At 39.0% G+C, this 21,627-nt stretch overlaps 1 protein-coding gene across 4 annotated transcripts in view; it reads left to right on the forward strand.

The window, feature by feature from the left end:
- Window positions 1-21,627, forward strand: part of LOC149155848 (protein NUCLEOLAR FACTOR 1-like) — a 305,921-nt gene that overhangs the window by 140,397 nt on the left and 143,897 nt on the right. For all 4 annotated transcript variants that reach the window (XM_089446065.1, XM_089446064.1, XM_089446066.1 and 1 more), the window contains 4 exons: window positions 1,394-1,453; window positions 1,666-1,704; window positions 1,818-1,906; window positions 2,141-2,205. In XM_089446065.1, coding sequence (XP_089302191.1) covers window positions 1,394-1,453; window positions 1,666-1,704; window positions 1,818-1,906; window positions 2,141-2,205 — 253 coding nt within the window. The remainder of the gene's footprint in view (window positions 1-1,393; window positions 1,454-1,665; window positions 1,705-1,817; window positions 1,907-2,140; window positions 2,206-21,627) is intronic.

Raw genomic sequence — 21,627 nt, forward strand, 5'->3', positions numbered from 1 at the left:
TAGTAAATTGGTGAATATTATGCCTTAGGAGTTGAAAGCAATTGCTGTTGAAATATGATATGATGGCCGAAGATAAAGGATGCTGATGACAACATGATATTAACATGAGTGTTTCATGGTAGCCTTGTAACTAAATAATCAGTGAGCTCTATACTAAATTGCATGATATAGGGAAATGGGTGCACGTTTCCAAAAGAGAAATGCATTTTAAATGTGATCTTGAAATCTTTGGAATTGGGGATCCTCATCATTATTATCACCCTTTGCCTCTACCTCAATCCTCTAGGGACATCAGTCAACACCAAAACTACCTAATCAAAGTTTTAAAATATGGTAGAAAAAATGTAACATGCCTAATCAATGATTTTGGTTTGAGTGAAGGGTACATATTTGGTATGGCTGCGACAAAGGAGTCCAACTATCAATACCAACATCAAGATACATAAAAGGCCAGGCGCTCTTGATTAAATGCCAATCCCAAAGAGGTTGGAATCACTCTCAAACATTCCAAAGCAATTAACTTTTATTTTAAGAATTTAACATTACCATTAATTGCTAGCATTGTTTGGGGCAAATTGACAGTGAAACCCTTTAGAAAAATTCCCGTCTTTGTTTCTTCTAGAAGTCTTATTAACTCATAATTGACCTCTAATTAGGCGTTACAACTTAGAACAAAAAATTTGGGCCCAAACAATCAAATAAGGGAAAAATCAAACAATTATCTTTTGGAAATGCACTTTATGGACACTGAAACATGTTTCAGTCTGTATGATACATGTTTCAAGTGAGTTTCTGTCATGTTTCACCATTTCAATATTGAAACACGACTGATACAAGGGTGTGGGGGGCACATTTCCTGCAACACATGTTCTATGAAATTTGTGATTACAATTGTGGTGAGAACCATTTTTTGTGGGTTCTAAAATACCCAACCCTAACCTTAACAACTGTTGTGTGATAATTAATGATTCACTAGTGGTGTACAATAAATGACATTAATGTCCATGAAGGTACTGCTAAGTCAAGATTAACTGCCGCACTAACCACCAATGTGGGCCATAACCACCCAATAAGGCTGAATAACAAATGAATTAAATGACCACTAAGCGACAACAAAGTCAATCTTAACCACCACAACACCAATAGCCCCTCTTAACCAAAACTCTGGGATAAAGAAGGTGAAGGTGGAACAATCATGTATTTGGTCAAGTGAAGATCACATCCCGACATCCCTCTGAAATTTTAGTTGTTGCCAGTTCAACATGTTTATGTTATCAGTGCAGATCTTGTGAGTTGCACAATTAGTACAAAATCTATTTTTTGTGATTAATATGTTTTAATGCCCAAGAGTTTGTAGTTTTGGACAACCTCTGAATACTTCCTATGTTACCAGAAAATTGGAGAAGCAGAGAGTGAGAAGAATAAAGATGTGGATTTCTTGTCTTCCATAGAGGTAAAGATGGAGCTTAGTTCTTCGTTTAATTATATTTGTTGATCTATTTTGAAATGCTTTGTTTGTTGGCCCGTATTGACTTGTCAAGTATTCATTTCTTGTTTTTCTGACTATTATGTTATGCGTGAGTTCTCAGATTAGCTGCATTTGTGCTCCATGCCACTTTTTATATAGAATGATTATCATTAAATCTAGTTGGTTGTACTCTGCAGATTTTAGTTATTGACTGTGCAGATGTCATTCTGATGCAGGTATTCCTGATGTCTTTTATTTTCATGTTGCATAGTAATGATTGTAAAGTATCGAGTTTCTGTAATGCGAAGACATTGTAGAGCTAAACAAATTAAACCTATTGATTTTGCAGAATTGGTCCCATGTTATTTCTGTTGTTGACCAATTAAACATGATACCGACCAAGCAACATGGCACTGATTTCATGCGCATCCGAGAGTGGTTAGTTGTCTATAATATGATTTGAAAGTGTAATTACTTTTGTTTTGTAGCATGTAGTGATCTCCTTTGTTTTCTTATCCATGAATGGAAGATGTTGCTTTTGCTTGTTGTTACGCTTGCTAGTTAGAATAAGTTACTTTACCTTTGAATGTTTTTTGACAACTTCAAGGTATATCAAATCAATCCTTCAATCCAAAGAGTAACCATTGTATTGCATTTCCCTTGTTTGATCAGGTATTTGAATGGACATGCACGCTACTATCGACAAACAATTCTTCTATCAAATTTTGTTAATGCAGGTATGCAATCAAACATTTGTCTCTTTACAATGCTGCTTCAATACAGATGACTGGTTGAGAAAGCTCTTCGTTCTTGCTGGTAACAAGCAACTCTTATGATTTTGGATTTTTCCGTGAAATAATGGATCCTGTTTAATATGGTTCATATTATTGACACATGGTAACAACGTACACGTGATCCATGCATTTCAACATTGAAGAATGGTCAAAAGTCAACTTACCTAAATCCCTTTTGTAACAAAGTCTTTGTTAAAATTTGGGTGCCAGAGGGACAAGTGGTTCCCTAAGCTTTGATCTTTGGCGCAGAATATATATGAATAAATACTTTATTAAGAGATGAAATTACAGATGATGAATGTTTACAATGGGTTGCCTGGCTTATATACTGCCATGGGCACCCTTTAGGAAAGGGCATGATCTTATGATCGTTCCCTTTCGTCTAACTAAACCTAAATTAAACAATAAACCTAAAATTAACTAATTTTTTACATAACATTGCCTTCCTCTCGAAAGAATGCTTTGTCCTCAAAGCATACGCAACGATGGATGTTGTTGACAAAATGCTTCATTCTCCCAAGAAGCGTCTTCTTCGATAAGTCCTTCCACTTGATTATATATTCCAAGATGATCAAGGTCCCACACTTTAAAAGGTCTTGGATTAATCTCTCAATTTCCGTTTTTTGGTGATGTGAATATCGGTATGGCTTGATGTTGACGGGGTCTGATCTTGCCTTGACTTCTATTGTATGCTTGATTTCCCTATTAGGCGGCATCTTCATAGGTAGGTCTTGAAATACTTTTTCATGCTTCCGAATCAGATCTTGTATCTCTGGTGACTCTTCTCGACTCAGCTTCATCATCTGAGATGATGATACAACTTGATTTTCTGGTGCTTGGAATCCGTGTAGCTTGTACTTCTGACCTCCCCATTTGAATTTTATAAATTGTACTTGATGGTTGGCGGCATAAGTACCTAAAGTTCGTAACCATTGGATACCTAAGACTACATCTACTCCTCCTAACGGTACTGTGAAGAATGGAGACTCTAGATTAAAGTCTTGAATCTGCAAATTGACCTTATGGCATTTCCCTACCTTTTCAATCTTCTTACCATTAGCTACCATCACTTTCATGTTTGATAAGGGAAATGAAAAGATATTGAGTCTCTTTGCCACGGTTGCATCTAGAAAACTGTGTGTGCTTCCAGAGTCGACGAGAACCACTACGTTGTTCTTCTTTATGTGTCCTTTTAATTTTAAAGTCTGAGGTTGTGATATACCTGTCATAGCTGATAATGACACTTGTGGAATACTTCCATCATCTAGTTCTGGTGAGAATTCTGGGGCGTCTTCTATGTCTTCTATGTCATAATTTTCACTGTTTGAATCATTGGTTGCTTCACAATTATATAGGTTCTTTGGTTCTTTTCCTTTAGCACACCTATGTTTGGGGTCCCACTTCTCACCACAGCGTTTACATTTACCCTCTTTTATCCTTTGCATTTCCACATTAGATTTTTCATCTTCATGACGATGTGGTGGAACATATCTTGTATTATTTGCGTCCACATACTGGGGTATCCTTCGTCTTGCATAAGCTTTTTCCGCTTTTGACCAAAATATTGGTTCGGATTTCTTTTCGGCTCTTTTTGCTTTTCGTCTTGCTACTTCTATAGATGTAATGTCATGCATCTCAAGTTCTGCTTGTAAATGGGTTTTGAGTCCCGAGATGTATGACTGAATTAGACGAGATTCTGATAACCCAGGTACTCGTGTTACTAAGGTCTCCCATTCTTGAGTGTATTCATCCACACTTCCTTTTTGTCGTAATTTGATGAGTTTTGAAAAGAATTCTTCTTCCTTTACACCTTGGAATCTTTTGAAGAATGCATCTTTAAATTTTCTCCAGTTAATGACGTGTGTTGTCTTTTTCCACCACATATACCAGTTATATGCTTCTCCTTCCATTTTCATGGATGCATGCCTGAGCTTTTCGTCATCGTCATTGATGTCATATATCTCAAAGTATTCTTCTGCTTTATTTATCCATGCAACATTGTTTTTTTCGTTTCCATCGAATTTAGGCATCTCGACTTTTGCCCGTCGCTGGTATGTTGCTACTGGTTGAGCGAAAAAAGGGTGTTGATTGGTAAAGTTATCCCAGAGTTGCTTGTTTGTAAAGGCTATGTTACTCGCTTCTTGGTGGGGTGTCGCTGATTTTTTTGGGGATTCAACCTTCTCATGAGAGTCTGTTGACTGTGTTGAATCTGACGAGATGTGTTCTTGATTCTCTTCACCTTCTTTTAGTAGTTGTTCGGGTGTACAATTCGACCTTTTACACAGAATTTTCAGCATTGTTAAGACCACTGTTTTAAAACTCCGACTCCGACTCCGACTCGGCCGAGGATCGACTCCGACTCCGACTCCGAAATGGTAATGACTCGGCCGGCTCGATTTCAATGACTCGGTCGTTGTAAAAAATACATTAAATATTTTTTTTTTTTATTAAAAGACATAATTTTAAATATTTTAAACATAATTTTAAAGATTTTCATTCATGTTTCCAAACACACAGCATTATAATATAGATGGAAGACAACATATGATCAAAGTAGGCTCATGAACCAATCCACTATATCAAAATGGTACCCAATGGCAATACATAGTCGGCGACCTCCAGAGACGTGTCCCTTCAATCAAGCAACAAATTGTGTATAAATAGAGACGTTGACCTTGTCACCTTTACAACTGAGGGAAAACAAACTGGCAAGCTGAAAGTGGTGGCCATGTGTTTGAATTTTCCACATAAAGCTATGCATCCTGTATGTTTGAATGCTAGTTAGATTGTAGGGTCAGCATTTACCATCTCTAAACTTCTGGTCTCAAAACGAACCACCTCTCCTCCCTTGGTTTTTCATTTTCTCCCTGGGATTTCCATCTGATTATATAAGGTGCAACACACCCTTTCAACTTTGATCTTGTGCCTACACTAGGTATGTGGAAAAGGGGTTGAATGACAGTACAATTAAAGAAATGATAACACAATGAAGTGGGGTGAAAGCGCGATAAATAGATCCAACTAACATGTTTTTCATAAAGTTTTAATGACTTTTGGGTTTTGGGAAATATCCATTGCTTTGACAACCCTTTTCACATGCCAAATTGGAAATGTGGGCATATAGAAAGGAAATTAGGTCAAACTAACTTAAATTTTGTCTGATTGGTTATGTTGGACATATATCAATGCATTACATAAAAACCCTTATCTTTCAAAATATCTCAGACATAGAACAATAACACGCGGGCATTTTCACAACAATTACGCAACAAACACACATACATTCATTTACTGGGCAATGTCTGGTCAGTTTTCTAAGAAAATATATGGCTAGAGAGTAGATTTCCTACCTTAGACAACATGAAAACTTGAAAACTGCATTAAACATTTGAAAAAATACCAAAAAAATGATTTTTTTTTATGTTTTTACGCTGCCCAGCCGTCCCCTTGTGACTCAGCCGAGTCATATCGGACCCGGCCGGGTTGACCGAGTCACACATGACTCGGTCAACCGGACCGGTTACTTGGCCGGGTCAGTCCTCAGGGTATTGAAACGGTTCGACTCGGCCGAGTCCGTTTCGAAACGGCCGGTTTGTAAAACAGTGGTTAAGACCTCTCTGATGCTTGCTTCTGTCTGAACATGGTAATTTTCCATCTTTATTTCTATTCGATTTGTCGTATCGTGAAGATTTTTGATTTCATCAGCTTGTTCCCCAAGCTTGATCTGGAATTCGTTTAATCTTTTATTTACCTCATCGTGGTTGCTATTTATCTTATGCTCTGCATCCAACAATGTTTTTTGGAAATCCGCCATTGTCATTGTCGACATTGAGCGGGTTTGCGGGGGCGTGTATTTATTTGCCAGCTAAAATATTTTTTCTCCCTCTTTTTTTTTTTTTTTTTAATCAGCTAAAATAAATTTTATACATATAAATTTTAATTAATTAAAATAAATTTAATTAATTAAATTAACACACACACATATATATATATATATATAACTTTTAATTAATTATATATATATATATATATATATATAACTTTTTAATTAATTAAATAATTTTAATTAATTAAATTAACTTTTTATATATATATAAAACTTATAATTAAATTAAGTTATTTATTATATATAACTTATATAGTTATTGAATATTAATTTATTATATAATATAAATTATATAATGAATTAATAATTCAATTCTAATGAATTAATATATGATACGCTGTGTTTAATTGTTGACCGATGGTTTCGAGCGGATAATCCGGTGGACGCGTCGAGTGAGGAGCTTCCACAATCGAGCCAACTGCTGGTTATGATACCGGCGACGCTGTCACCGCTGTGGCTGTCGAAACCCGCGCGGGAACTGTCGTTGTTTGTGACACTTTCGGTTTGGAGCCCCCGGAAGCGCTACGGATTCGAAGCCGAGACCAGAGCCCCGTCAGTGGATTTAATTGAGGACGCGGTGGGCACAGACCAAGGGGTTTGTAGAACGACAATCCCGTGAATTGGAGAATGCGGAAGTGGGATGCTGTGAACGGGTTGCACGGACGTGGGGAACCGGTGGCGTCACAGGATGCGAAGGCGGGGAAGGGACGTCGAGGGAAGCACGGAGAATACAGGTGCGTGAGACGAAGGGCTCGGGACACCTGCAACAGTGGATTTCCGACGGACTGTCAAAGCTGCAGCGATGTGATGGTGTAGGGTGTTGCAACGACGAGCCAAACAGTCTGCTCGGGCCGTAAGCGACAACCCGACGTTGAGTGCAGCAATTTTGGTGGCGATGCAGGTCAGTCTGGTAGTGACATGTAACGATGTATTGAATGTTAATGGGTGAGTGGAGGCGAATGTCGGCTGTATTGAATGTTAATGGGTGAGTGGAGACGAAAAGGAAACGGTTCTGTTGGAAGTCGAGTAGAACAATGGACGATGAAGATTTCAGTGTATGTCAGAAGGGGAATCTGTGGATTCGAGGGCGTGGAATGTAAACAGGGATAAGGGGAGAGTAAGGGAACAATGACAGCTGAGGGAAACCGATGGCAGCGGATCAACAGAGTCTGAGGAACGAACTCGCTCCGATATCAATGAAGCGGAAAAACTTATGATACGCAGAATATATATGAATAAATACTTTATTAAGAGATGAAATTACAGATGATGAATGTTTACAATGGGTTGCCTGGCTTATATACCGCCATGGGCACCCTTTAGGAAAGGGCATGACCTTATGATCGTGCCCTTTCGTCTAACTAAACCTAAATTAAACAATAAACCTAAAGTTAGCTAATTTTTTACATAACAGTGACTATGGAAATAAAAGGCTAAGTGGGTCTTTATTTAAGCGGGTGAGTTAAAAAATAGAAAGTGAGAATTAAATGCACATTTATTCTCATCCCTAGATCTAAATGAATCTCAACCATTAGATCTTAGGGTAACCCAAAAGGTCATTTAGAGAATAAAATGAGAAGAGAAGAGAAAAAGATCATTCATTCTTTCATAAGCATTTGAGAGAAGGAGAAGAGAGAGCAAGGAGAAAATTTCCGAGTAGTGAGGAAGTGAAGGAGAGCAGCAAGAAGACATTTCAGCGAATTTGGGCAGCAGCATTTATTGGCACACATCCCAAGGAAAAACCGTACAATAGGAGAAAGGCACAAAAATTGAGGAAGAGGGACAACAAGTTTTGGGCACATTTTTCGAGGCTGGCCGTACAGCATTTAATGCTGTTTTATTGCTGTAAAAATTTCTGTTTTGGCTGTTTGTTGATTGGCACGATTTTCGAGGCGGAGTTCAAGCACGAAAATCGAGATAAGTTGTAATTTGTGGTTGCTGGAATTTTTACTGTGTATTTTAGTTTCTTTGTAAAAGCATTTTCAGAAATAAAGAAGAGCTCTCAAACTGGTTTTCCCCAAGAGTTGTAGGGGGTTTTTCCAGGGTCAGATTCACAAAAAATACTATGTTATTTTCTGTGTGTGGCTGTCATAATTTTGTTGTGTTTTATTTCTACAATTTCAGCAGTTGTAAAATCTCTAAATTTGTGTTTTCAGAAAAATATTATCATTTCCAGATTTTAGAATTTTTATTGTGTTTGGATTTAAAACTAAATGCATGGAGTGATAAGGAAAACTGATAACTGGAGTGGGGGTTGAAATTTCTTCAGTTTTATTGTCCCTGCAATACTTAGCAAATTAGCAATTCTGAAGGGTCCTTGAAGCATCGGTTTAGTTAGGAAATTGATTTTCAAAGAAGTGCAGCCATGACTGTTGACATTTGTATGTACTATGAACCATATGGAAAGCTATCAAGGAGACTACCATTCCTCCTAGAGTGAGGAAGGATTGATTGCGCTAAGAGGCACTCTCTAGCCCAATATGCAAGAGATGTTGTAATGTCCCGTCCTGTAAACATTTTGACTAGGCCAAAATACAATAAAATAAAGATAACCCTATGTTAAATTAAAAGTTCTACATTAAAATAAAGATAATCCTTTGTCAAAAAAAAGTTCCGCGTTATTTTTTTTTTAAATCAATTTTTGTTGGGTAATTAAGGTAAATTTGAAATAAAAATAAAAATAACCCTATGTTGAAATAAAAGTTCTACATTATTATCTTTTTTAATTAATTTTCGTTGGTTAGTTAAGGTAATTTTGACTTGGTGAAGTTACTGGTGGTTTTTGAGCTCCAAGTTTATGAGAACCCATGGTACATGGTGTTCATGTGGAATATAGCCTATTTAAAGTGGGTAATCAAACCAACCTAGATCCATCTTAACTGCGGATCTACCAAGTGCGGAGAGGGATCAAATCTCTTGAGATGCAAATATTTTAGGATGCAAAGAAATTTGATTCTTGTCAGCATTGTTTTATCAATCATATCTTGAGAGGAACCTCTCATCTTTTACATGAATGCAACTAGAATCTATAGATATCTTCTCATGGTTATGTATCTGATTAAATGAGAATGTAGTGCCATTGGAACCAAAGCATAGATTTCTTGCTGCAAAGGTGTTGAAATTTCTTCTGTATTTAGGAATAATGGTCTGTTGGTGCACTATATTCATAAAATTTAGGGAGATGGAATTGGCAAAAGGGTGTTTCTATCTGCTATTAATTTTTCATGGTTTCATTTTACAGGAATATCCTCTTCTTCTGAATGACTTGTCATCTATGACAGGTTGTGATCTACTTTAAGAAGACTCTGAAGAGTCGAGAACATGTGATGCAACAACCTGAGATTATTGACCTTTATGATCATAGCTTACATCATAATCTCATGATAATTCTTATATCGAATACAAAGAAATAAAAAGCCTTGAAACTGTCAATCACTCCAATCAGAGTTAATCAAGCATATTGTTGAATTTTATGGGTAGTGTTGTGATTTAAAATAATTTTTTTTCATCCATTTTAATTTTCTGTGGATGCCATATCAGTGATATGCCATTTCTGAAAGTCCTGGGTTGCTAGATTTGAAACCTGGGTTTTCAAGGATTATACATTTCATGTTGGACTATTCGATAGTAAGGTTGTTAAACTTGGATTTGTGAATGAGATTTGTGAATGACTTGGCAAGACAGCCGTTCACAATTTCCTTGTTAACGTGGGAAATATGGCAGCAGACTTGGGAATGATGCATCAAATAACTTGAATAACTGGGAATAGGTTGTAATAATTTGCATTCATTCGAACAACTTGGTACCATGATTCAATGGAACAATAGGCTATCAGCAAAAATTAAGACTTAAGGCTTTACTCATCTTTATCATACATTAAGCATGGCCCAGGCTCTTCATGGCCATCATTCTCATGTTCTATGAGCTAAGGGTTTGAGATGTAGCCTTGAGCAAAACCTTATCTTGTATTCAAATCAATGCTCCAGTATAAATTAATAGTCTATGACAAAATAGATTCTTAGGATGATATTCTTGGAAAGGATGAGTACTTTGGGAAACTTTCAGGGTGATACAGTTACTTATTATCCAATTTTACTGCTTGTAAGTCACGGCCTAAATTGTAAAATAGGAACAAATAGAGCTGCGTAATAAAAGGGTAAGTTGGGGGAAGGTAAGAAAGAGGGATATCTGGACATCTGTTCTAGACTTGCAATGCTTGATGCTGATGGCATCCCTTGTGTTACTATACATTTAAATTCTTATAGTTATAGGTCAAACATCAGTGAAACCCTAATTTTGTGTTTTAGAGTTAAGAGAAACGCCTTGTATAGGAGTTGCTGAAAAAAATAGCTTGAGAAGGAAAACACATTAATATTGAATGAAAGCATACAACTTCTGAGGTTGTGTATTTAGCAAGTGCAAAAGATATGTGTAAACATTTGCTTTCTTTTCCTTTTCTCTACATCAACATGGAGTTCAAACTTTAAGCAGCAGGTAATCATTAACTTCCTTGCTTCTTTGTGTTAAAAATTCAGGAGTTTTGTGTACTCAAGTGTTTCAGTACTTTCTACTCATATTTCAACCCTGCTTGGGTTTCTTAGACGTGTTTCCTAATGAACTTTCAGCTTTAGGGCTGAATCTGATTTATCAATTACAGCAGCATATCATTTCTTTATAAACCAATAATCTTGCAAGCTCAAGGAAACAAACACAAATCATATACAAACTTGGGAGATGATGCCCAGATCTCATGGACACATCAGCATGACTGTTATACAAAATCAGCATGATAAACCAGCACTACTAGCTACTTAAATCATCATGAGAAATAAACTGTAAATCAGATTTGCAATTACATAAATTTCAGACAGAAATGTATACTTCATATTAACATAAGAATGAAGAACAAGTAGATATCAATGGTTTGTGAATGATACTCCACAATGCTTCCCAATCCTAGTTAGGATAACTGCAACAAGTGAACATCACACCAACTTTCAAACCACTAACCTCTAACTCCTCCCAGCTCGGATTCATTCCTAACAAAACCTTGTCACTCCATGAATTGCATTACACAAGTGCACCTCCAAATAAAATATCACATCACATGACAACTGGAGTGTAAATGGTCACTATTGCTGCAAAACCCAGCAGGCCTAGTGCAAAGCTACACTAGGAAGAACCAGACCTTTGGGAAACAAGCAAAAAGGTTGCCACTGTCACCTCAACAACTTTCTCCTCCTCTTTAGTGATATTTGACCACAAGGGAGGCTTCCTTAAACTTATCTAAAGGATATTTAGTGATGATGGCTAAAGGTGAATGATACGAAGTCTACTAGATGGGATAAAGTACCGGAAGGAGCCTAGAAGGCTCAAGTTTTCTATGCTAAGGTTCAAGTACTCTATTCCTTGAACAGTTGGTGCTGCTATAAGTTAGGGTTTTGCAGATATTCAATGATGGGACAAGCAGTAGCATATACCAACCAAAGGAAAGGTATTTCAAAGGATAATTAATATTGGAGGCAAGACCTTCAAATAAATACCAAGGATTTAGGGTTTTCAATGGAATTTATCACTGAAAACATGCATAAACAACAAATAAGTGATTACATCTGCCATAAAAGAGGATGGTATGACATGCAATAATCCTATATTTGGCTATTATATTATTTATTAATGCATTTCCTAATTTAAGAACTATAAACATGAAACACAAATTTACTTTTTAACAATTTTCGGTGCTATTTATTAATGCATTTCCTAATTTAAGAACTATAAACATGAAACACAAATTTACTTTTTAACAATTTTCCAGATAAAACCCTAGCCTTAACCCTAGGTATCTAGGAAAAAGGAAAAGAAGAAATTTAATGAATAAGAGGGATGATCAACACAATTATGGCTAGTGCTTTGTCCTAAATGGGCTAAATGGAGTTTTCTAGGGCAAAGTTTAGTGAGAATGGCCTTGTTGGAGTAAGGGGAGATGATTAGGGAATCCACTTCTAAAACCCTAGTGATTTTCCTTGCAAGGGGAGAATTTAATTTAAGTAATGCACACTCGGTGTTTCCTTAAAAGTTTCAATGAGAACAATTTTTCATGCTATAAAGGAGCAAATTTCAACAAAGATTTAACATTTAATCATGGCACAAAAATAGAAACCCTACTACGCAAATATTGTTGAAAATTGTAACTAGGTTCAATCTTCATAATCACGATTATACTTATGTAATGCAAAAAGAAAGAAAAATAAAATTATTTTTTCAAGCATGGGTTTCATGCTCAAGTCAATTTATTAATTAGGTCAAGCATGTTCTTCTTGCTTCTAGGGTTTATTGAGTCAAAAGAATATTTGTCTTAAGTCAAAATATTGTAGTAGAGTCAAGTTCCATTTGGACTTTGTTAAGAAAATGGAAAAATAACTTTATTTGTGTCAAAATGTCAAAATTTCCCCCACAAGACCAAGTTGGACCTTCTTGGACAAGTCGGCCCTGAAAGTAGCCTATTCGACCTCCTGAAAGTGTTTAAATACAATGCAACTCATTCTCATTTGAAGCATTTCAAGCAAGTTCGATTTCTGTGCCAAGAAGAGAGAGAAAACCAGCAAAAAAGTCAAGAAGAAGAGCAAAAGTCAAAAAGGAGAAAGAGCGGACATCAAAGGAGGAATACCAGTGCAGCAGATGAGGGTTTTATTATTATGCAGCAGTGAAATTTTTGTACAAGCTATGGATGCCCAACTGGCAATCCAAACAACAAGCAAATCTTGCCAAAATTATGTAAGGGAATTACCCTTCTTCCACAAGCAACCTCGACACAACTTTTCTTCAGAAAATTCGTCCTCCTAGACCCTATGCATCAACATCTGTGCAGTGCTTGTGCAGGCCCTATAACGTCTAGCCTTTGAACTGCCTCTGATGAAGTCGTTTTGCCTTTCTTTGTTGAGGAAATCGCTTCTCCGACACTCTGGAACCTCTGTCCGACCTCTAGAACTGAAAATGATTTTTACCCCAGCTAAATCGAGTTGCTCTTCTGAAGCAATTGTGCAGTCCTTTGCGCTGCCTCATTGGGAATAAATCAACCTCCTTGATGTTGCCTCTCCAGATCTGGAAAACTTCCTCCAGATCACCATCTCTGCCTCTCACTATCTCTGCTTCGATCTCTGGCTCTCCGACAACTGCTGTTGCTCTCTGGAACTCGATCTGCCAAGAAAATTGAACTGCTGAAGTGTATTCTCCATCACCACATTGATCCCTTCTTATATCTTCCTGTTGGGACTCTAACGACCAAGATTAAATCTTAATTGATGACTTAGATCATTTCTAGATCGATCCATGTGGGTTTCTAGACTATTCTCACCATGAATTGATTAATTCTGATTAATTAACCAACTTTACTAAGTTTAGACTTAGGAAACATTAAAAAAATAGGTTAATAATCTAATTAAGTCATCTCTAGGTGGAATTTCCAGAAATGGTTTCTGGGTTTTGGAGATCTTATGCATTTTAGCCTTTCCACCAAACTTCGTGGGTAGAATACATTCAATGCTATAGAAACTAACACTCCCTCTTAGCAAGGACTATGTTCTCTCTAGTGCTGCACATCCTGCCACAACACCCTGTCTCTGTACCACCTCCTGTCACGCTGCTGATGTCTGGCCATACTGCCCACCAACCATTACACAACTCTGATGTTGCATCTGTGCTGCTGTTGACACTGCCATATTGTTGCCAACTTTGCATCTGCATTGCAACTACCTCTCATCTGTTGTTGCTGCAACTACAACTACCGCCACTGAGAAGCATCCAAAATACTGTATCCTCTGTGTTCAGTGTGATGCATCTGTCTCCCGAGTCTCTGACTGCTACTAGCATCTGCACTGTCACTAAAGACTTTGTGCTGCTACCATATCTGCATGGAGCCACCTGCTCTGCTGTTAACACTGCATTGTGCTCCTTAGCATTTGACTACTACTAGTCTGCATCTGTCACTCTAGTACTGACTGCATCAACTGCCACTGATCCATCCTGCTACTAAACATTGTGGGCCCCTGTAGCTAGGTAATGATCCTTGAGGTGAACTCCTCAAGGACCTTGCCCAACTCTATAGCTCTCTGGGGCTACAACACCAAATCATTCCACCTCACTCCTGGAGGTATATTTGCGAACGTCGCAAAAGCTTCCTCCAACCTAGAGGACAACCTATCTATCTCTGCATTTGCTGCCGCCTGGTCTTGCTTCTCTGGCTTGTCCTTCTTCCTGAGAGGACACTGGTACCGTAGTGGCCAAACTCGCGACACTTGAAGACCTTGACCTTAGATAGGTCCTTTTTCTTCTTCTTCGACTCCCCCTGACCCTGACTGGGACCCTTAGATGCAAGGCCGCATTCTCCTCCTCCTTCACACGCTTCGATCCGTTGCTACTCTTGCCACTGTTGGAGCTCTTTAACAAAGCTCGCCTCAATACCTCTTGCTGCAGATCGACCCACATCATTTCCCATCTTGGCAAAGTGTCTTTTCCCAATATACTTTGGACAAACACTTGCCAATCCTTCGAGACACCGTTTAGTGCCAATCACACTAGTTTTGATGGTTGAGGTGTTGCCCCAACAACTGCAAGTTGATCTCGAACCTCATCCCAGTGAGGAAGGGATCTATACCTTCTCCATTCTACATCCTTATGCATCTCAGGTTTTCTTCCAAGAACATCTTTCGTTGCTCGGAAGTACCTTGATATAGCGTGGAGAGAGCTACCCACATCTCTCTGCCTGTACTTTTATCTGCTAGATGTGACACTATATGGTCTCGTACTCCATCCAAGATCAATCGCTTCCTCCTTCCCCTCCTTCCTGTATTCTTTGAGTTGATCTACATCCTGGGAAACTACCACCACATTATCTATGTAGGCTTTCAAGCCATATTCATCTAGAATGAAGGACATCCTAGCATTCCAGATGACATATTTGTAAGCTCCATCCAACCTATCTTGATCTCTAAGCCCTGCTGTGGTCATCTTTGAATTTGTCGAAAACTCCGTCTTTCCCTCTACTTGGCTGCTGCTCTCCTACTTGCACTCCCTCTTGGAATGCGTAGATCTACTAGGTGCTACTGCCAATTTGCCTGGAAAATTCGAACTTCTGAGACTTGAAGTTCCTTGAGAGAATTTTTCCCTCTGCTGTGTGTTCTTTCTCTTCCACCTGATGCTGGTTTTGCTACTGCAAAAACCTTCTGCGTCCAACCAAGGAATCTACTCGATGAAAATTGGAGTTGTTGCTGCACCCTCTGATTGCTAGAATAATTATCCTTGGCAACTCGACTTTTCTGCAACCTTGCAACTAAAAATCGAATTCCTGCCCTAGGAATTCGGCTTGCCTGTCAATGAACTGCACAGTCCCTAGGAATTTCAGCTTGCTGCTCCCTCTGAGCAACAAAATTCTTTCCTCCACTTTCGAGCTTCCCCACTGATCACTCACGCTTTAATACCATGTGAAAATTTCATCTATCACAACAACTGGAAATTATTCTTCTAATTGTTAATTTGTTTAACAATTTATTTGCATTTTCTATGAAAAACACCAAATAATTCACACAGTGATTTTCACAAATAAATTGTGGAAGAAAATAGCACTAGAAATTGAGAAAATTCTAGCACACACACAAAAAAATGACAATTATTTTTGTACAAATGTCCCCAGAAAAACCCAACTTGGGAAAACCAGTGCAAGAAATGAAGGTTTTATTATTATGCAGTAGTGAAATTTGAGTACAATCTATAGATGCCCAACTGGGAATCCAAACAAGAAGAAAATTTGGACAAAATTATGTAAGGGAATTACCCTTCTTCCACAAACAACCGTGACACAACTTTCCTTCAGAAAGCTCGTCCTCTTGGACCCTTTGTATCAGCGTTTGCACAGGTCGTATGACGTCTAGCCTTTGAATTGCATTTGATGAGTCGTTCTACCTGCCTTTGTCGAGGAAATTGCTTCTCCGACATTGTGGAACCTCTGTTCGGCCCCTGGAACTGAAAACGATTTTTCCTCCAGCTAAATCGAGTTGCTCTTTTGAAGCAACCACATAGTCCTCTACGCTGCCTCACTGGGAATAACTCGATCTCCTTGCTGCTGCTCTCCAGATCTGGGAAATTTCCTTCGGATCATCGTCTTTGCCCCTCACTGTCTCTGCTTTGATCTCTGTCTCTTTGTCAACTGCTCTTGCTCTTTGGAAATCGATTTGCCAAGGAAATTGAACTGCTGAAGTATATTCTCCATCACCACTCGATCCCTTCTTATATCTTCCTGTTGGGACTCCAATGACCAAGATTAAATCTTAAGCGATGGCTCAGATCATTTCTGGATCGATTCGTGTGAGTTTCTATACTATTCTCACCTTGACTTAATTATTTCTGATTAATTAACCAATTTTCCTAAGTTTAGACTTAGCAAACATTAAAAAAAAGGTTAATAGTCTAATTAAGTCATCTCTAGGTGGGATTTCCAGAAATGATTTCTGGGTTTTGAAGATCTTATGCATTTTAGACTCTCCACCAAATTTTGTGGCTAGAACACATCCAGTGCTACAAAAACTAACAGTATATGGTCAACATAAGGCCAAGCATTTGTTTCAGGGTCAATACTCTCATTCAGTTCATGGTGGAGCTTGTTGACCATTGAAGTACACTTGAAGACTCCATGCCTAAGGAAATGTGGCAATAAATTAGCCCATAAATAAATAAAATGGAGAAAAATAAGAGAACTCCTTGTGACAAAATGACATGGAAATGACTTGGAAATTATCTCGAGTCAAGAGTGTAGCGGGAACTGTTTGCTCACTCTTTTAATTTGTAGATACATTTAACATGTAATATATATATATTAATTGATTGATGAAAAAATGGATGCTTACAAGGCTTGTGGCGGTGCCCCATAAATAGGAGGTGACTGGCCATGCCCATTCAGAGAGACATGTCCGTTGGGATTGTTGTCTCTTCATTCTAGCAAATTTAATGATTCAAAAATAATTATTCATTTAATATTTCATTAATTAAAATAATATTAAAATATCTATTTTTTATGAATTTTAAATTCATAACATTGCCTTCCCCTTAAAATTGCTTTGTCCTCAAAGCATGGGTAACGTCGGGTGTTGCTGAGGAAAGCGTTCTGACTCCTAGTTCGAATTTTCCTCTGGTAATTTCTTCCATTTAATAAGGTACTGCTTTATTGTTTTGGAACGTAGTGCTTTCTCTCTGGTAGCGAGTATACCTTCAGGTTCTAAGATGCTTCTTCCTTCTTCATCGGTCTCTAGTCAGTGGTATCTCAATTTGAGCTATTTGGTTTTGCCCCATTGCTTTCTTGAGGTTTGATACATGGAAGGTTATGAAACCAGATTCGTCCCCCAGGCTCGTTGTGTCCCGAATCCGGCGAATCAGACACGATTCGAATTCGAAAATCGAGATTCGTCGTGTTTGATCGGGACACGATCGAATCCAGATAAGGTCCCGATCAGACACGACGAATCCTGATTTTCGGATTCGAATCCAGAAAAAGGGATGCCACCGCAACGTTATCAAGGCAATTTTTGCCTTTCTTTTTGCAAATTCACTTGTTTAGTTTGCTTTGGGTTTGCTGTGGGTGTTTGGGAGCAAGGAGCAAAGGGTGTTGGAGCATTTTCAAGGAGATTCAAGCAACATGTAAGTGCATTTTCTCTCTTTTTTTTGCATTTTTATTATAGCAGTTTGCATGTTCATTTCTTTTACAAATTTGTGCGTTTTTGTTTATTTTTTACAACATTCATGGCTCAATCAAGGGCAACAGGGAAGGGGCAAAGGAAGGGGGAGAATGTCCTGATTGGAGATGCCCCTCCTCTCCCAATTTCATTAGAGTCTGCAAGTGTTTCCTCTATTGCAAGTGGGGCTGCAAGAACAACTTCAAATGTTGAGGAAAGACTTCCTTTTCAAGGTAACAAATATCTCTTGTGGAATTATGTCACAAGAGAGCAAGGGCCACCCAACAAGGTGAATAGAGGAGGCAATGTGAGTTGGAAATGTAGCTATTGCCACAATACTTTTATGAGCACATATTTCCGTGTGAAAGGTCAGTTGTTGGCTTTACCAGGTTGTGGAATTGGAGCTTGTACAAATTTTCCTTTACCAAAGAAGAAGAATGCTAAGAGAGTCCAATGTTGGTATGGAAAATGTGGCTGCAAAATGAAAAAAAAACCAAGAATGATGAGCCCCTTCCATTCATGAGGAAAAGCATCAACAAATTTCCATTTGAGAGTTCTAGTGGGGGACAAGCAACAAAAGGAAAGGCAATTTCACTTGGTCCAATGCACAAGATTTTTCAGAAGGAGAAACGGGAGGAGCTTGATCTCACCATTGCCTTTTTTTCTATCAAAACTTCATATCCTTTAATGTTGCACGCTCACCTCTATTTATTGAGATGTGTCAAGCTCTAACTCAAGGGGCTCCATCAGGTTATGTGCTTCCTGGGTCAGAGAAGCTTAGAACCACATTGTTGACGAAAAAAAGAGGTGGAAAAAAATGCTTGAGCCTATTAAAGCATCATGGTCAACATCTGGGGTTAGCATTGTTTCTGATGGATGGACAAATCCAGCACGACACCCACTCATCAACTTCATGGTGTCTTCCTTGAATGGTTCAGTTTTTTTGAAAGTAGTGGATGCACTTGGACAATACAACATTACACAATATATGGGTGATTTGTTTATTAAAGTTATTGAAGATGTAGGTGTTGATTCTTGTGTGCAAATCATTACAGATAATGTTATGCTCTTAACTTGCAAAATGATACCCAAATACATAATATGCGAAGAAAAGATACACAGAACACAGAATAGCAATGATTTTATTATCCAGAGAGTAATGTTCACTTGTCTCTTCGAGGGGGCAACCTCCAATAGAGCAGAGCTCGACTACAAAATAAGACACGATGCTCCTCGCAAGGAGTCTCTATCCTTTATATATGACTCATACATGCAATACCACGGGCCAATACCGTGGGTTTTATTAATACCATCTATCTAATACTACGGCCCATTTGCAACTAACTGTGGTCCCGTCATTAATTGCGGGTTAACCATTTACAAATATTAATATGGGCTTTATTGACTCTTGACTATGACGTGATCCCATGACATAAATAAGGGGGTGAGGGTGGGACCCTAACATGCCCTCCCCCTTAAGACTAGCCTTGTCCTCAAGGCTGAAGCTGCGGAAACTGCTGAAGAATAGTGGCTTGTTCCCAAGTTGCATCTTCCGGAGAGGTGTCTTTCCATTTGACGAGGACTTCCTTAATCATGCGGCCGCGCAGGTGCTTGTCTCGTGTGTCTAGAACCTGTTCGGGTTGAAGCCAGATTGACCCTTCTTCGTCCAATTCAGGTAGACTGGTTTGAACTCGGCAATTGTACCCAATCACTTTCTTGAGGCACGATACATGGAAAACTGGATGGATTTTTGCAGTAGGTGGCAAAGCCAACTTGTAAGCCACTTCTCCAATGCGCTGAAGTACTTGGTATGGTCCGTAGAATTTTGGAGAGAGCTTTTGACAACCCTTGTCTTTGAGTGATGTTTGCTTATATGGTTGCAGCCTCAAAAAGACCTGATCCCCTTCTTGAAATTGGCGCTCTGAGCGATGTTGGTCGACCTGTTGCTTCATGCGGTTCTGAGCTTGATGAAGATTCTCTCTAAGATGGGCGAGCATGGTTGCGTGGTTTTGTAGGAGTTGATCCACTGCTTGTACTTTGGAGCACCCCTTGAGATAAGAAGTAGGGGAAGGCAGAAGTTGACCATATACTGCTTCATAGGGAGTCATTTTGGTGGTGGCATGATAGTTGGTGTTATACCACCATTCAGCCAGAGGTAACCACTGTACCCAAAGGTGTTGCTTTTCTGAAGTGAAACACCTAAGGTAGGTTTCTAGACATTTGTTGACGGCTTCAGTTTGACCATCCGTTTGCGGATGATAGGAAGTACTGAGTTTTAGTTGAGTGCCTTGTATCCTGAAAAGTTCCTGCCAAAAATTACTGGTGAAGATCGGGTCGCGATCAGACACAATAGAAGTGGGCATGCCATGCAATTTGAAAATCTGATCCATGAAAGATTGAGCGACCAAAGTTGGTGTAAACGGATGGGGTAGGGCGCAGAAATGAGCATACTTCGACAGTCGGTCCACAACCACCATGATGACTGACTTGTTCCCGGACTTTGGAAGACCTGTAATGAAATCCATAGAAACCTCCGTCCAAATTGATGTCGGAATGGGCAATGGTTGTAATGTGCCTGGTGTGTTGACGGTTTCCCCTTTGTGGTGTTGACAGACATCGCATTCTGCTACAAAAGTAAGGATGTCCTTTTTCATGCCTATCCAAAAAAATGATCTTCTGGTGCGAGCATACGTCTTCTGAAAGCCCGAATGTCCTGCAATGGGAGATGAGTGCAATTCTGCCAAAATGCGACTTTTGAGGGTGGATGTTGGTGCTATTACGACTCTGTCCCTGTAGCGAAGAATATCATCCTGCCACGAGTAGCCCTTGGTGGAATTTGGATCTACCTGCAATTGAGAAATGAGTTGGGATAGCTCGGGGTGTGAAAACCATTCCTTGCGAGCCTCTTCAATCCACTCTGGAATGGGGAGGGAAATTGCTAGCAGAGTACTTTCTCCCTCAATTTGGCGAGATAATGCATCTGCTACACTATTGTCTTTCTTTCTTGTAAATGATCTCATAATCATATCCCAGCATTTTGACGAGCCATTTATTTTGTTGTGGGGAGGATAGGCATTGCGCCAAAAAATATTTAAGACTGTGATGATCTGTGCGGATTTGAAAACGTCGCCCCAATAAGTAAGGTCGTCAGGTCTCGACTGCATGTAAGATGGCCATCATTTCTTTTTCGTAGGTAGATTGGCCCAGATTCCTCCCACTTAGTTGTTGGCTTGTGAAGGCCAAAGGTCGCCCTTCCTGCATTAAGATCGCCCCAATACCTGTCCCCGAAGCATCACATTCAATGACAAAGGATTTGGTGAAGTCAGGTAGTGCTAAGACTGGAGTGGAACACATGGCGTTTTTGAGAGCGGTAAATGCCTGTTGTGCTTCCTCGTTCCAGAAGAAGGAATTTTTCTTTAGGAGTTGAGTGAGGGGCTTCGCTATGCGGCCATAGTTGCGGACAAATTTACGATAATAGCTTGTGAGACCCAAAAATCCTCTCAAGCTCTTCAAAGTCTTAGGTTGAGGCCATTCTTGTATTGCGTGGATCTTTTTGGGGTCCACCTTGACACCTTCACGCCCCACAATGTGGCCCAAATACTCAACTTCTTCCATGCCAAACAAACACTTGGACATCTTGACAAATAATTTATGCTTGCGGAGCAGTTGCAAGAGTAGATCTACATGCTGAAGATGTGCAGCCCTAGTGCCACTATAGATGAGGATGTCATCGAAGAAGACAAGGACAAATTTCCTGAG

The sequence above is a fragment of the Pinus tabuliformis genome, chromosome 9, assembly GCF_031772625.1.
Source record: "Pinus tabuliformis cultivar Carrire ecotype Pingquan chromosome 9, CPIR1, whole genome shotgun sequence".
Lineage (NCBI taxonomy): Eukaryota > Viridiplantae > Streptophyta > Pinopsida > Pinales > Pinaceae > Pinus > Pinus tabuliformis.